General features: G+C 37.8%; 1 protein-coding gene across 2 annotated transcripts in view; it reads left to right on the top strand.

Annotated features, from left to right (window-relative positions):
- Positions 1 to 15,366, top strand: part of LOC126172185 (lysophospholipase D GDPD1-like) — a 155,743-nt gene that overhangs the window by 122,412 nt on the left and 17,965 nt on the right. For both annotated transcript variants that reach the window (XM_049920859.1, XM_049920860.1), the window contains 2 exons: positions 12,488 to 12,630; positions 13,295 to 13,409. In XM_049920859.1, coding sequence (XP_049776816.1) covers positions 12,488 to 12,630; positions 13,295 to 13,409 — 258 coding nt within the window. The remainder of the gene's footprint in view (positions 1 to 12,487; positions 12,631 to 13,294; positions 13,410 to 15,366) is intronic.

Below are 15,366 nucleotides of genomic sequence, written 5' to 3'. Positions count from 1 at the left end.
CAGGTGAAGTCAGATACAGTGGGAATTAGTGAAGTTCAGTGGCAGGAGGAACTGAACTTCCGGTCAGGTGAATACAAGGTTATAAATACAAAATCAAATAGGGGTAATGCAGGAGTAGGTTTAATAATTAATAAAAAAAATAGGATTGCTGGTGAGTTATTGTGAACAGCATAGTGAACACATTAATCTAGCAAAGACGGACACAAAGCCCACACCCACCATAGTAGAAGTTTATATGCCAACTAGCTCTGCAGATGATGAAAAGACTGAAGAAATGTATGAGAAGATAAAAGAAATTATTGAGATAGTTACGGGAGGCAAAAATGTAATAGTGATTTTTTTTTGGGGGGGGGGGGGGGGCTGGAAACACTTGGTTTAAGAATCATAAAATAAGGTTGTATACATGGAAGAGACTTGACACATTTCCTGGGGCAGATATGGACTTTGACCACAATTTATTGATCATGAATTGTAGATTAAAACTGAAGAAATTGGGAAAAGGTAGAAAATTAAGGAGCTGGGACCCTGATAAGTTGAGAGAACCAGAGGTTGCTGAGAGTTTCACAGGGAGCATTAGGCAATGGTTGACAAGAATGATGGAAAGAAATACAGTAGAAAAGTAATTGGCAGCTTTAAGAGATGAAATAGTGAAGGCAGCAGAGGATCAGGTAGGTAAAAAGACAAGACCTAGTAGGAGCCCTTGGTTGACAAAAGATATATCGAATTTAGTTGATGAAAAGAGAAAATATAAAAATGAAGCAGGTGAAAGGAATACAAATGTTTAAAAAAATGAGGTAGACAGGAAGTGAAAAATGACTTAAGAGGTATGGGTAAAGGACAGATGTATGGATTTAGCATATTTCATGAGAGGAAAGATAGATACCTCCTAAAGGAAAATTCAAGAGGCCTTTGACGAAAAGAGTAGCAGCTTTATGAATATCAAGAGCTCAGATGGGAAACCAGTCCTAACTAAAGAAAGGAAAGCAGAGAGCTGAAAGGTGGAAGGAATATATAGAGGGTCTATACATGGCATACACTATAGACAACAATTATCACCTACCACTCCTTAAATAATGTTACTATGTTTTAACACCACTACATAAAACCAATAAAATGTGATTCTGCAACTCTTCACAGAATAATTACTTAAAAACAAAATCTTAGGTTGGTTCTATTTACAGCTCACCTAATCAGGCACACTGCTAACACCACTGCACTGCTAATGGGTCACATGTGGGTGAACTTACGCAGCGATGAATCGCTGCTTAGCTGAGGTATAGCCAGCTGACTGTCTGCTGCACTGCAAAGTTATCCTGCACTGCAGCCATCATGGCTGGCTAAAACAGGGATGCCATCAGAGATTGCTGCTACAACTGTAGTCTCAAAATCACCGAGTGGAATTCTTTCAGGCCATCAATGAGATTCTTCTTGACTTACGTGCCAAAAGTTACTAAGCATGTTTGTATCTTTCACTGTTGGCCCCATTGCTGTGGCCAACTAGCATCTGTAGTCCAACTTTTTAAAAATATTTAATACTTCTTTAGTTTTAGCACAAAATAAACATAAATCTTCATTATTAATCAAAAGGATCCCAGCAACACCATTGCATATGCCCACTTATATTCTCTCTGTCATTGATTTTGTGTTGCTGTGGGCGATGCCATATCTTTTTCCAATTTCTTCATTAAGAGTGGTGAAAATTCTTCTTATTATTATTATACCTGCACCTCTAACTCGCGTCCTGTGATTGTCGCCAAAATGGAATATTACTTGGGTAAATGGGTGAATGAATGTGTGCTTGTGTGTGTGTGTGTGTGTGTGTGTGTGTGTGTGTGTGTTTGTTTGTTTGGTTGTTTGTTGGAAGGGGCATTAGTTATGTATGTGTATTGCTACAGCTCTTTGTGTACATAATTGTTTCCTGCTGAATGTTACTTTAATACTGTGCTCAAGTTGTTAATGCTTCCATAGAATAAAGTTGGGTTCACTCTACTGGTCATGTTGTATATCTAATTACAACACAACTGGCTACGAGTGCGGTCCTGCTCTTTGCAAAAATTTCTATTGTACTTGGTTCTCCATTTATTCTCATGATGGCTGACGTTGTTACAGAAAGGATGGCGTTACGGAAAGGATGGTGTTATGGAGGACATTATATGTTGGTTGGATGGACAGCAAGAACATTCACCATGGCGTTGCACCAGTAATCACAGGTGCTGGACATTCAAACTTGGGTTCTTCAATCATTGGCTTCCGTTTTGTCTATTTGGTATGCTCCTCAGTCTGTGTCGCCTGCTGTTTTGCTGTCTGGAGCCCCCATGATTTATCCATCTCCCTTTTCTACATATGACGAGTCCATTGAGGAATGGGACACATAAGAGAAATGTCTCTGACAGCACTTTCCAGCTTTTGGAATTACTGATGCAATTTTATGTCTTGTCTTGTTCCTTTCATGGATATCCCCAAGAATGTATCAAATCCTAACGTCAACTCATCCCTTTGTAGGATCCATCTTCTTTAACTTAGACGAAAAGTATAAACAACTTTCAAATTACTGCTGTAATACCCATGTTATTGCATTCCATATTGGATTTTACCACTGTAGAAAGCAATAATATCAGTCATATCGAGCATGGGTGGCTGAACTCCATGGGTCAAGTCATTGTCATTTTGCATCCGATGTGCATAAAGAGCAAAATGCTGCTCAGATGGTGGGAGATGCTATCATTTGTTTAGCTCCAGACTGTGAGGTGCGAGAGCTTACCCTGCAGTGTGAAAATTCATCACCCTCCAAGGTTTCAGGTATTGCACAGTCATTCAAGGTGTCACGAGTTATGGATAACCATATTTAGTCATGATGTGAGGTATCAGCAATTGAACCCTCTCCTACACACCAAGCTTCAAATAGTTCGCAGGGAGAAGGCAGTCCACACATGATCACAGTGTAAAGCTGGCTGGGTTCGCTTCCAACAGCAGCCATACCAACAAAGTAAGTAGGTCTGCAAACAGCAACATACGTGTTCCACACTCCTGTCCGGTCCTTACTGTTTCATTAACCATTAGCACCCAGACTGCACAAAATGCTGGGCTATCTGTCATAATAGCAACAAAAAAGGTCGCATTGCTTCTGTTTGTAATGTAAAAATTCAACATAAGACCCTGATGCAGATACAGACATAAACATTGTACTGACTGTTTCTGTTGCACCAAACAAGTTTTCATTGATGTAATGGATTTTCATAAAGTTCTGCACGTGAAAGTGGATACAGGAGCTGCAGTAATCCTGTTAAACTCACAAACTTATACGGACTTGGGCTCCCCTTCACTTCTCTCTGTGTCACGAAAGTTAGTTAATTACAATAGTTTGGTTTTATCATTTCAGATGAAGTGAATTTAGTGTCTGAACATGTGTCCTATACACTGTTAGATACATTATATTCTGTGTTTTCCTCTTTGTTCACTCTTGGATTTGGGTGTGCCAACAATTTTCAAGCGACTTTACCACGAAACATTCTGCTCGGCCTCATTTTTTCTGGGCCCATCTGATTCCAGTGGTACTTAGGGAACAAGTCAAAGATGAATTGGTTCGCCTCAAGGAATCTGGCATTATTCAACCTATTGCATCAAGTGAATGGTGTACCCCCTTAGTTACAGTAAATAAACTGTCAGGCCAGTTACACCCCTGCAGAAAATTTGAAGTTTCTGTGAATGCGCAACCTATAGTGGATACATAACCGATATCGCGCCCTGATAAACTCTTTGCAAAATTATCAGGTTGTCAACATTTCCCAAAAACTGACTATCAGATGCCTATTTACAACTCCCTTTAGATATAGATTTACAACGTATGTTATTTTGGTTGACATTATAGCTTCTGGAACCTCCACTGAAGAATGTTCACAAAATCTCTGTATTCTCTCTCTCTCTCTCTCTCTCTCTCTCTTTCTTTTTCGCCCCCCCCCCCCTCCCCCCAAGTTCTCCAAGCCACTGGGTTGGAGTGTCATTTAGAAAAATGTCAGTTTTAAACCTTCCATCATTTATCTTGGGTTTGAAGTTTCTCAAGAGGGCCTCAAACCCTTGCATCAACATTTTTCTACTATTGTGTCACTTCCATGCCCTACGTCAGTCAAAGAACTTTTGGTTTTTCTTGGCAGAGTCGCCTACTACCATACATTTTTGTCTGGGGCACTGGCAATTGCACACCCATTACATACATTGCTGTGCAAAGGGAGAACATGTTACAGTCTGCCAGTCTGCACTGTGCTTAGTGACATACCAATCAGGCCTCCACTTGGTCCTTGCGACGGACAAATGCTGACCCCTGCTCAAACTAGGTATTCTCAGATAGAAAATAAAACTTTGGCCATTGTATACACTGTGAAGAAAGTCCACATTTATCTGTATGTTACAAAATTCCTCCTGGTTACCGATCACATACCATTAAATTTCTTATTCGGTCCTTCTGCATCATTACCAGATGAAGTGACACATCACATTCAACGTTGGGCCCTTTCCTGTCGCATTACAGTTATCAGATTCACTTCTGACTTACGAATCAACAAACAAACGTGAATGCTTTGTCTTGCCTGCTGGCAGGTGCGGACTCAGGATTTGATAATGGGCAATGGCTTTGTTTCCACATTAATGTCACCAAACAGCATATAGTTGATGGTTTTCCTGTAACTTGCACACAGATTGTGAAAGCTGTAGCTTCAGATCACATTTTGTGGAAGGTCATGACATTCGTACATACAACATGGTTGTTCAGATTCACCACCTTCTCGTGTGTCCGACCCCCTCTGTAATTATGATATATTTTGACATCCATTCTCTGTTGTGGATGGTGCTCAGCTTTTAGACTCAAATCACACAGCGCCTTGGGTAGTGATTCCCTTAGTGCTTCATTTGAAGGTTCTCCATTTATTACATGCAGATCATTGGAGTGTGTCACATGCAAAAGCATTGATTGATTGACATGTGTTTTGGCCCAGCTTCAGTGTTGATGTTACCCACCTGTTTGCCTCCTGTTCACACTGTGTGATGCATCAAGCAGTTCTCCAGATGTCACTGTCTCCTTGGTCGATGCCATCACATTCTCGGAACCATATACTTGCAGATTTTACTGGCCCCTTTCACAGTGCTTATTGGCTGTTGGTTGTTGATGCATATTCTCATTTTCCATTTGTCGTTCATTGTTTTTCCACATCCACACTGCCACCGTCACCGCCTTATCCATCCTCGGTGGCCGAATCAGCAGTTCCTCTATAGCTTCTGACACCATTGTCATGGATTCAGTCACCCATTCTGGAGCAACTGCTGATACCAGTATCATCAGCACCACAAGCACTGTCACAAGAGCCAATGCCCGGGGTCATCTTGGAAACAGCCCTGGCCTCACTGATGTTGCCATATGGTTTGACACAGGAAGGCGAGCGCAGATATCACCATCAGAGCCCGCCACAGCCCCCAGTCTATTTAAGGCTAACCAAGCTATACTCAGCTTCAGTTCTGTATGTGTATTGCTACAGCTCCTTGTGTATGTAATTGGTTGCTGATGAATGTTACTGAAATACTGTTTTCAATTTTTTAATGCTTCCATGGAATAAAGTTTTGTACCATCTACTGGTGATGTTGTATACCTAATTACAGTAGTTTTCTCTGTACAATTGCTTTTACAGTTGTGGGTGATGCAGATAACTCGTAACTTGTAGCTCACAAAAGGTCATAAAAAGTATGCGTACTGCTTTCACATTAGAGATTGACTGGCAGAACTCAAGTCATCTTCATTTGTTCAGGAATTGACATTCTTGCCCATGCCCTTTTCTCTTTGACTTCCAAGGCATTACCAAGCCACAAGAACTAAAGCATGAGCAGGCTTCCGCAGCCAGTGGAGATGCGCACTCACTACCACGCGTTGTCGATGTCCTGAGCTGACAGTTTTCACACTCCTTCTGCACATATGTTAAACCATAGAGCACACACACTGAGGCTGTCTATACCTAAAAAATCTACCTCAACAATTTTTTTTTTTGTTTTCACTAATATTGTTTGGTGGCCTAAGTTGTTAGTAGTGGAAAATGTTAGTCCCAGGTATAGACATGTTACACCATAAGATGGAACAGTTTTTCTTAGAGTTTCTTTGCTAGCTTGGAAATACAATTCCATATGACAATGGCTGTGAAGCTTTTAAAGATGATATTGCCTTAAACTGTTCATAAAATCATAGAAATTGATATCAAATATCACATTTATCTATATTGTCAGTGAAATATTTATTGAGTGAATTCTACTTATTCTGGTTTGGGGCACATATTTGAATCCTGCTCCACCCAGGATCATGTCCTTCCTTCACACACCACTGATTTAACTTTTGCTTGTCAACATTTGTCTGCACACTCTGTTGCCTTCTCTGTTGGCACTAACACACCTTTCTTGTTCTCATTGTCAGTAGAATTAATGACGCCGACAGTAAGTTCTCATGGCTTCCTGCAAAGTTATTTTATGCTATCGCTTCTCTGCTCACATTAAGAGGTAACTGTGCATCTACTTTGAATTAGAACTTGATTGTACCTAGTCATGTGACAAAGTTAATTCCCTCTGCATCTGGGTTACAAGTTCACCTTGCCAAGTAATGGTGGGTGGGTGACCCAATATACAGCTTTACACAGGAATGAGGGAAAGAAAACTGCTCATTTCACAGAGACCCTCATTTAAAGTTCATGAATTTGCTGAAGAAAAATAGTGAAACGCATACAAAGAGCTTGTATTTTATGTTCTGAATTAAATTTTGAAAGCTGCTGCTTATGAATATATACTATATCAAGATGATTTTCTTTTGGATTTTTGTAAGTTCCACTTCAGGTTTAGTAGTTCCTATAATGCTGTACTGGAATTACTTAAGGCTAAGTTATAGATGAATGTTGCATTAAGGCGAGCATACATTGATTTTATGCAAGGAAAAACCCTCTGTCTGTGGAACATAATAAGGGACTCTTGGTGAGGTGACTAATGTGATATGCAGAATTGATAGAATTTGATTGAAACTGACTGTTATTGGTCAGTGTCAATGTTAGATAGCGTACATCACTGTATTTATTGCATCTACTTCTATAAAAGCAGAAGTGACATGATAAGTTAACATTTTTGATAATGTTTTGATTAATCTAGTTTTGAATTGCCTTATTTATTGGCAGGGTAGATGCACTAAACATAGTATTACGTGCCAGCTATAGTTGGCAGTGCTCGTAAAGCAGTCAAACCAGTTGAGCTGATTGGGTTTATATTCCTGTCAGCCACACATGTAGAGTCCTCTTGGAGTATGTGTATAGTATCTCGGCATTGATCACTCCATATATTTGCGCTAAAAAAAATTATTGGAAGGAGCTTCTTAGAAAAATCCATTTTGTCATGGCTCTTTTTGTGATTATTTCATATATTATTAATTTGATAACTTGATTTGTATTATGAATCATCTGTGATGAGAAGAACATTCGTGTTGTGTTTGTTGTAATAAAATCGTTTGTGAAAAGTAAGACATGGCTTTTTTAAACAAAATAGCTCCCACTTTTTAAGGGAAAAGAAAAAGTTGAAAAGTTATGGATACATTTTGTCACAGATCTGTTAAAACTGGTTGTGGATATTGCATTTAAGTTCTGATTCCTGTTGTGTTTTGAACAGTTCTATGTACAATGATGGTATATTTATAATGACATCAAGGAAAGATGTAAATATCTACAGTCCCTAGTGCATAAGAATTTTAAAACAGAAATGGAATACAAACTGAAAGGAAGATAGCTGATAGAACTTCAATATCTTACTCCAGACATAATAAAGTAAAGGAGCAAAGTAAAAACTAATTGTCCATCACTAAAATGAGTGACTGATGCTGCACTGTCAGATTCATGAGGCCTTGGAATATACATGAGTCCTGCACTGTCATTAGGTTGGCCTAACTATTACTGTTGTATTCCAGTATTACATCAGTCTCAGCAAAATCAAAATAGTCCTTATCATGTACATCCATACTACTACTACTACTACTACTACTCTATTAATGATTAACCAAAAATAGCTGCTTTGCTATCTATAGACAAGTCAACTTGTGCCAACAGTGTGGTGATGTGGGTTGTGTTAACTGGCGTTATTCTGTAGTTGCAATAATTCAATAAAAAAAAGGCAACTTTCACTTGTTGAGCATCACCCTATGCTGCTGCAGTACTGACTGTAGTGTCACCGCCAGACACCACACTTGCTAGGTGGTAGCTTTAAATCGGCCGCGGTCCATTAGTACATGTGGGACCAATAGTACATGTGGGACCCGCGTGTCGCCACTGTCAGTAATTGCAGACCGAGCGCCACCACACGGCAGGTCTAGAGAGACTGACTAGCACTCGCCCAGTTGTACGACGACTTTGCTAGCAACTACACTGACGAAGCCTTTCTCTCATTAGCCGAGAGATAGTTAGAATAGCCTTCAGCTAAGTCCATGGCTACGACCTAGCAAGGTGCCATTAACCATTTCTAGAGAGAGTCTCACTTGTATCCTCCAGAATGCTGTATACAAATGATGGATTAAAGTTAAGTATTCCAGCAGCTACGTACTTTTCTTTATAGCATTCATTACGTATCCTGTTTCAGACTTAACGCAAGCCAGCGTGAGTTGACGCGTGCCATTTCGGCTTCCTCGCCTTGTGTCTAGACTGTCTTGTCTAGACACAACACTGACAGCCTCTCTGCACTTTGTCACACAAATCATAATACCCTACTATCACTAACAATGAACAGAACAGGCCACATATAAAAATGAAAGGAGTAGTTACAGATGCTAATCTAACTGCGAGGAAACCCCCGAGTCAGTGATTCTGATTAATATCATGCTTTGCTAACAACGCTAGCATCTGATCACAAATGGTCACCAGTGTACAAATCAAATAACACGCTGCAACAAATTCCCATTGAAAATTTGTAAATTACTTACATTTAGGATTTCTACTTTTATTTGGACATAATATGATGAAAAACGGCCACAAAAAGAATTACTTACCTCCACCTTCAGAATTGTGTGTCCTCTTTTATACCATGAACATAAACATTTATTTAAGCAGCAATATAAACAACAAACATTTTGTACATGAAATTTATTAATAGTTGAGAATCTCTGAAGTAAAAAAATCACTTGAATAACATATCACTTGTAGTGATAAAATTTGACAAACATCAACTGACAAAATTACTAAATTAATCCAAAAGAAACAGATAAATTTTCTGAATTTTTTACAGTTTCTTATAGAAATTGTTAAATACACAACACCCATTAATTTATACTGAAGTAATCATTATCTGTGGCTGCCCTTTCATGTCAGTAATTTTGTTATGATGGTTGACTGTGAGTAAGCAAGCCGCTGTATGTGCAATCATCAGCTGCCCTCATGTGTCTAACTATTTGAGTAAGCATAGCTTGTGATGTGTACCCTCCCCCCACCCTCCTCCCCCTCTCCCCAACTGAACCAATGCACAGTGCAGCTATATGTGCAGCATCAGTGCCAAACCGTGTGTGTGGAGGGATGTGGCAGCCACCACACAGTTATGTATTGTGGTATTGAATTAGCTATACATTATACAACATATATATTATGCAACATGGTTTATGTAAAAATAAGAAATTAAAAAAAAAGTATGTTCCATTCCCTACTTTGCCTTCTCAGGGGTTGATTCTTCTCTCTCTCACCTTCTTCTCTTTAGCAGCCAACGTTCTTCCTCAGTGTTCAAGCTATCTTCACACTAAATTTTATCAAAATTGATTCAGTGGTTTAGTCATGAAAACATGAGTTACTTTTGCATTTAATAATATTAGGATGGACGTATGGGTTAACACATTGAGGATTGCATAACCATTGTATTCGTTACATTGAATCATATTACATAGAACACGTTGTTGTTGTTGTTGTTGTTGTTGTTGTTGTTGTGGTGGTGGTCTTCAGTCCTAAGACTGGTTTGATGCAGCTCTTCACGCTACTCTATCCTGTGCAAGCTTCTTCATCTTCCAGTACCTACTGCAACCTACATCCTTCTGAATCTGCTTAGTATATCCATCTCTTGGTCTCCCTCTACGATTTTTACTCTCCACGCTGTCCTCCAATACTAAATTGGTGATCCCTTGATGCCTCAGAACATGTCCTACCAACCAATCCCTTCTTCTAGTCAAGTTGTGCCACAAACTCCCCCTCGCCCCATTTCTATTCAATACCTCCTCATTAGTTATGTGATCTACCCATCTAATCTTCAGCATTCTTCTGTAGCACCACATTTTGAAAGCTTCTATTCTCTTCTTGTCCAAACTATTTATCGTCCATGTTTCACTTCCATACATGGCTACACTCCATACAAATACTTTCAGAAACGACTTCCTGACACTTATATCTGTACTCGATGTTAACAAATTTCTCTTCTTCAGAAACGCTTTCCTTGTCATTACCAGTCTACATTTTATATCTTCCCTATTTCGACCATCATCAGTTATTTTGCTCCCCAAATAGCAAAACTTCTTTACTACTTTAAGTATCTCATTTCCTAATCTAATTCCCTCAACATCACCTGACTTAATTCAACTACATTCCATTATCCTTGTTTTGCTTTGGTTGATGTTCATCGTATATCCTCTTTTCAAGACAATGTCCATTCCGTTCAACTGTTCTTCGAAGTGTTTTGCTGTCTCTGACAGAATTACAATGTCATTGGCGAACCTCAGAGTTTTTATTTCTTCTCCATGGATTTTAATACCTATTCGAAATTTTTCTTTTGTTTCCTTTACTGCTTGCTCAATACACTGATTGAATAACATCGGGGATAGGCTACAACCCTCTCTCACTCCCTTCCCAACCACTACTTCCCATTCATGCCCCTTAACTCTTATAACTGCCATCTGGTTTCTGTACGGAGAACATATCAACCACAAAATGTATTTTCACAAATGTGATTAAGTTCAAAAGTCAAACAGTAAATTGCTTTTTCAAAGGGTAACTTTTTTCTCCAAGTCGCATAATATTCTCCAGATCAATAAATATCTTGTACTACACACTTTCTAAAGTACCTTAAGGTGCTACATGAAGTCACATAGGATGCATGTGACCATTGTGTTAAGTTGAATCTTTATCCACTGCTGAGTGGGTCACTAAAATAACTATTCACTTTGCTGTTCAGAAATGATTTATTGAAGTGTTTTTGAACATCATCAATATTCAAAATAAGAACATGTATCACCCATCAGTATCAGGTTTGTATTGACAGATTTATAGATTTGTCTAACTATGGACACTAGCACACCTCATGCACACGACTGCCAACATTGGCAGCTCAGACCAAATGCCTTTCTGGCCTGAGCTGCTGGCATTGGCAGTCATGTGTGCATGAAGTGTGCTTGCTTGTGTATATGAATGGTGTGTGTTTCTCTTTTGCTGATAAATGCTGTGGCCAAAAGCTTTGTGGAAGTGTATTTTTAATTGTGCCTGTCTGCAAATTAACATGGCATCTTTACAGTAGGTAGCAATTGATCTTTTCCTAAGTTGTTTATAGGTTTGTCTTTCAGTTTAATTTATTTTGTTGCCACACCATAATATTATACTGATATTTTTTGTCTATTCTGTGGCAATTGTTGTTCTTGAAGTGATCACACACCTGTGGACATTTCTGTGTTGTATCTTTTTATATAACCTTAGCAGATCTTTTCTTTCATTTGTTTGTCTGTTGTTTCAGCCTATTCATTTCTTGGTTTTGTTCAATGTGATATATTGCGCAAATGTTGCCTAACATTGGTCAGATCCATTTAGTTTTCAATAAATAATGTACTTTGCTTAGGAGTGCTGTGAAAGTCCTCTAAAGATAAAAGTAATTACCAGAGACACAATGTGTTTGCTTCAAAAGTTTTTGAGCTTAGACACTTATGGTTGAAAAATCCAGAAACATTTTATTCTAAAATAGCAGGACATTCATGTTCCACTTTCTTTTTGTGGGATTTAGAACTGCCCTATTATTTTCAGTATTATTTTTTTCAATTTTGTAAAAACATAGGATTAGTAATGTTTCAGTGATTACTTTAATGATTGTTAATAGTGATTGTAGTAACAGCTGTGTGTGTGTGTGTGTGTGTGTGTGTGTGTGTGTGTGTGTGTGTGTGTGTGTCTGCTTCATGTTATTTACAATATGTTCAGTGCTATAACTTTTCTGTGCTACACAGGTTGGTTTTCTTTGTTTGCACTTGTTATCCAGCTGTAACACTCATTTCTGTTTCTAGCCAGTGTAGACTGTTAAGAAGCATCTTGTAACTATACATAACTTGTAATGTTCACAACTATATGTTTTCCAACGTTAGAAGTTGCTAATATTTACTTATGGACATTTTTGTAAGTAATATGTTGAAATTGACAATAACTTCCCTGTTGTATTTGCTGTAATATACTTTATTTGTCAGTAACAGTGTTTTAAATTTCAACAGAATCCACGAGTCAATCTCCTATTCTCAATGAAACAGGTTTTGCTGCTAGTATTGCTGCTGTACACTGGACTCTTGCCATTTGTGCCCATTAAAGAGACACATCTTGAAATTTTTCTACCTGCTATTTATTTAATGTTGATCAGGTAATGTATTTTATAACCAGTTTCTTGCCATTATCTAAAATTAGTTATTACATGTTAAGTAAATGTATCTGATTTTGTGCTTTTAAAATGAAGAGCATGAAATGTGATGGAATGTGGTGTTCACAGAACACTCATTTAATTGATCCTTCTCGCACTTCAGAGATGGCTCTTAGTGACATTTGCATTGTGTGTTACTTATGCTAAAATGTTAGTTCCATTTCTTTCATCAGTTGCTCCTCTTTTTCCTTGTCATATTTTATTCTCCACACCTCCAGTTTCCAGAACTTTTTTTAACAATGTTTCCAAAGATAGTGATTGTTTGGCATTATCTGGATGTTCTTCAACATACAACCACATCACTGCTCCATAGTATAGCAGCATTTTCTATAAATGGTATTACCTTTTTTGATTGTTGTATACATTATGAATGTTTCAGTAGCTTCACACACAAGTTATGTGATTGCTACAAATGCAAAACACAGATGATGTGCTTCAAGTACATGGGTAAACATAAGAACCATACCTGAGTTACATGTTTTCTTACATTTTATCTCATGCAGAAAATATAAATAATGACAGTCCAAAAATGTGTATGCAACATGTGTAATGTAAGTTATTTGCCCATACTATGTTAGAACACCTAATAATGTAGGTTGCATTTCAGGAAAAGAAGCAATAATACCTCATATTTACCTCTCCACACTTTCTTTGTGCGAAGTATGGACTTGCTTCTCATGAGACGCATTCTTTTTAACCACTTAGAAAAGCGTGGAATCCAGGTAAGTTATTTTTTCTTATTATTCCTAATAACTATAGTTGTGTAATTGATTGAATAATAAATAAATAGTACTTACTCTGTACATGATCCATCCAAGTAATGTCTTGTTGATTATTTAAGCATTTTCATTCATTGTTGTTAAGTGAATTCATTGATACTCCAGAATCAATAGAAGCAATGTTAGATTCTTTTTATGAGTGATATCGAACAGCTGAGCATCTGTCCAATACAAACACAGTACTGAGATGAATTTGGAATTGAGATTTGGGTTGAATTTCATGACTTAGCAGTTCTTTCAATGCTGAAGGTACTTTTCTTATGTTGTAATTTTTGTAACTGAGAATGCATGTCATTAAAGTGAAATGGTGGACATATAATTACATGAATGTAATGATGAGAGAGACTTTGAAAATAAAGAGTGTAATAGTCGATTATAGAGGCAACTGTACTGCGTAAATTTGATGGGGGGGGGGGGGACACCCCGATTTGGTCCTGTGTCTGTTTATATTCTTAACAATTTTTCCTCCAGACCAGTGTAATTTAAAAATGTTATTCCAGAATATGGATCTGAACTTTCATTAACAACATACTTTTTAAATTGGTACAGGTGTGTAAGTGGAGCCCAGAACCTGAAAATATCTTTTAGCACTATCTTAGCATTACAAACACATTTTCTATAATGTGCTCTGTGGAGGAGGGGGGGGGCGGGGGTGTTCTCTATGATCATCACAAAAACTTTGAAAAGATGCTATTCCATAAATTGTCAATGACTTTTATTCAGCTGTCCAGTGTGGCCAAGCGGTTCTAGGCGCTACAGTCTGGAACCGCGCGACCGCTACGGTCCCAGGTTCGAATCCTGTCTCGGGCATGGATGTGTGTGATGTCCTTAGGTTAGTTAGGTTTAAGTAGTTCTATGTTCTAGGGGACTGATGACCTCAGCAGTTAAGTCCCATAGTGCTCAGAGCCATTTGAACCATTTTTGAACTTTTATTCACAAGATACTTTTAAAAATATATTTACATTTAAGAAAGGTCATGAACTTGAAAATATGAATACGACACTTTTTATGAATAGTGACATCCACTACTAAGACTTAAAATTTTGGGTTAAGTTTCACTGAAAAATTGGAAACATTTATGGAATCTGATAGAAGAAATCATTAAAGACAGTAAATATTTGTTTCAATAGTTTAAAATATGAAGTACATTAAATAGAATACAGTACTTGCAAAAGGTGTAGTGGAAATAAGCATGAATTTTCACAGTAGAAAAAGGACAGCAGCATTCTTTTTGCTTTTCTACTTCATCTTTATCAGTCTCACGTAGGTGTTTATATTTCATCTTTATTAGTCCCACTTACGTAATTTTCTTGTATGCTGTTCAATCCCATTCTGGTCAATCATCTGCCTCATGATTGTATCACTTTAAAGCTCTTCTTCCTGATTAATTTTTGCCCCTGCTTTTGTTGTGTCCATACCATCTTATTTCTCTCACTCCCAACAACAATAACCTCACCTTAAGCTTCCTAAAAAGCATATAATATTTTTCAATTTTATATTTCTAGCAGCAATTCTCAGAAGCCTCGTGCAGTATATATATATATATATATATATATATATATATATATATATATATATATATATATATATATTGTGGGTTTCATGTATTAGCTTTGCAGGTATTCCCCCATCTTGTCACACTTAAACAGCTTCTAGTATTTTGACCATTTGAATTTATATGGTTTTTCATTCCTTCTTCGAGTTGCTATCTTCCTTCATAACTACTTGAATGTTTCAAAACTGGCTCATTGTCCTGTCCTCTTTTTTAGGTCTGGTACGATGCAGACCACCTTGAATTCCTCTGCTGCACTAACCTCTTCATTTCAGAGTAGCACTTGTACCCTATGTCCTCAGTTATTTGTTGGATGTATTCCCAACTCTGTCTTCCCCTACAGTTTTT

This window comes from Schistocerca cancellata, chromosome 1 (assembly GCF_023864275.1).
Source record: "Schistocerca cancellata isolate TAMUIC-IGC-003103 chromosome 1, iqSchCanc2.1, whole genome shotgun sequence".
Taxonomy (NCBI): Eukaryota; Metazoa; Arthropoda; class Insecta; order Orthoptera; family Acrididae; genus Schistocerca; species Schistocerca cancellata.
Note: the sequence above shows the minus strand (reverse complement) of the source record. Positions and strands in the feature narration are given on the sequence as shown.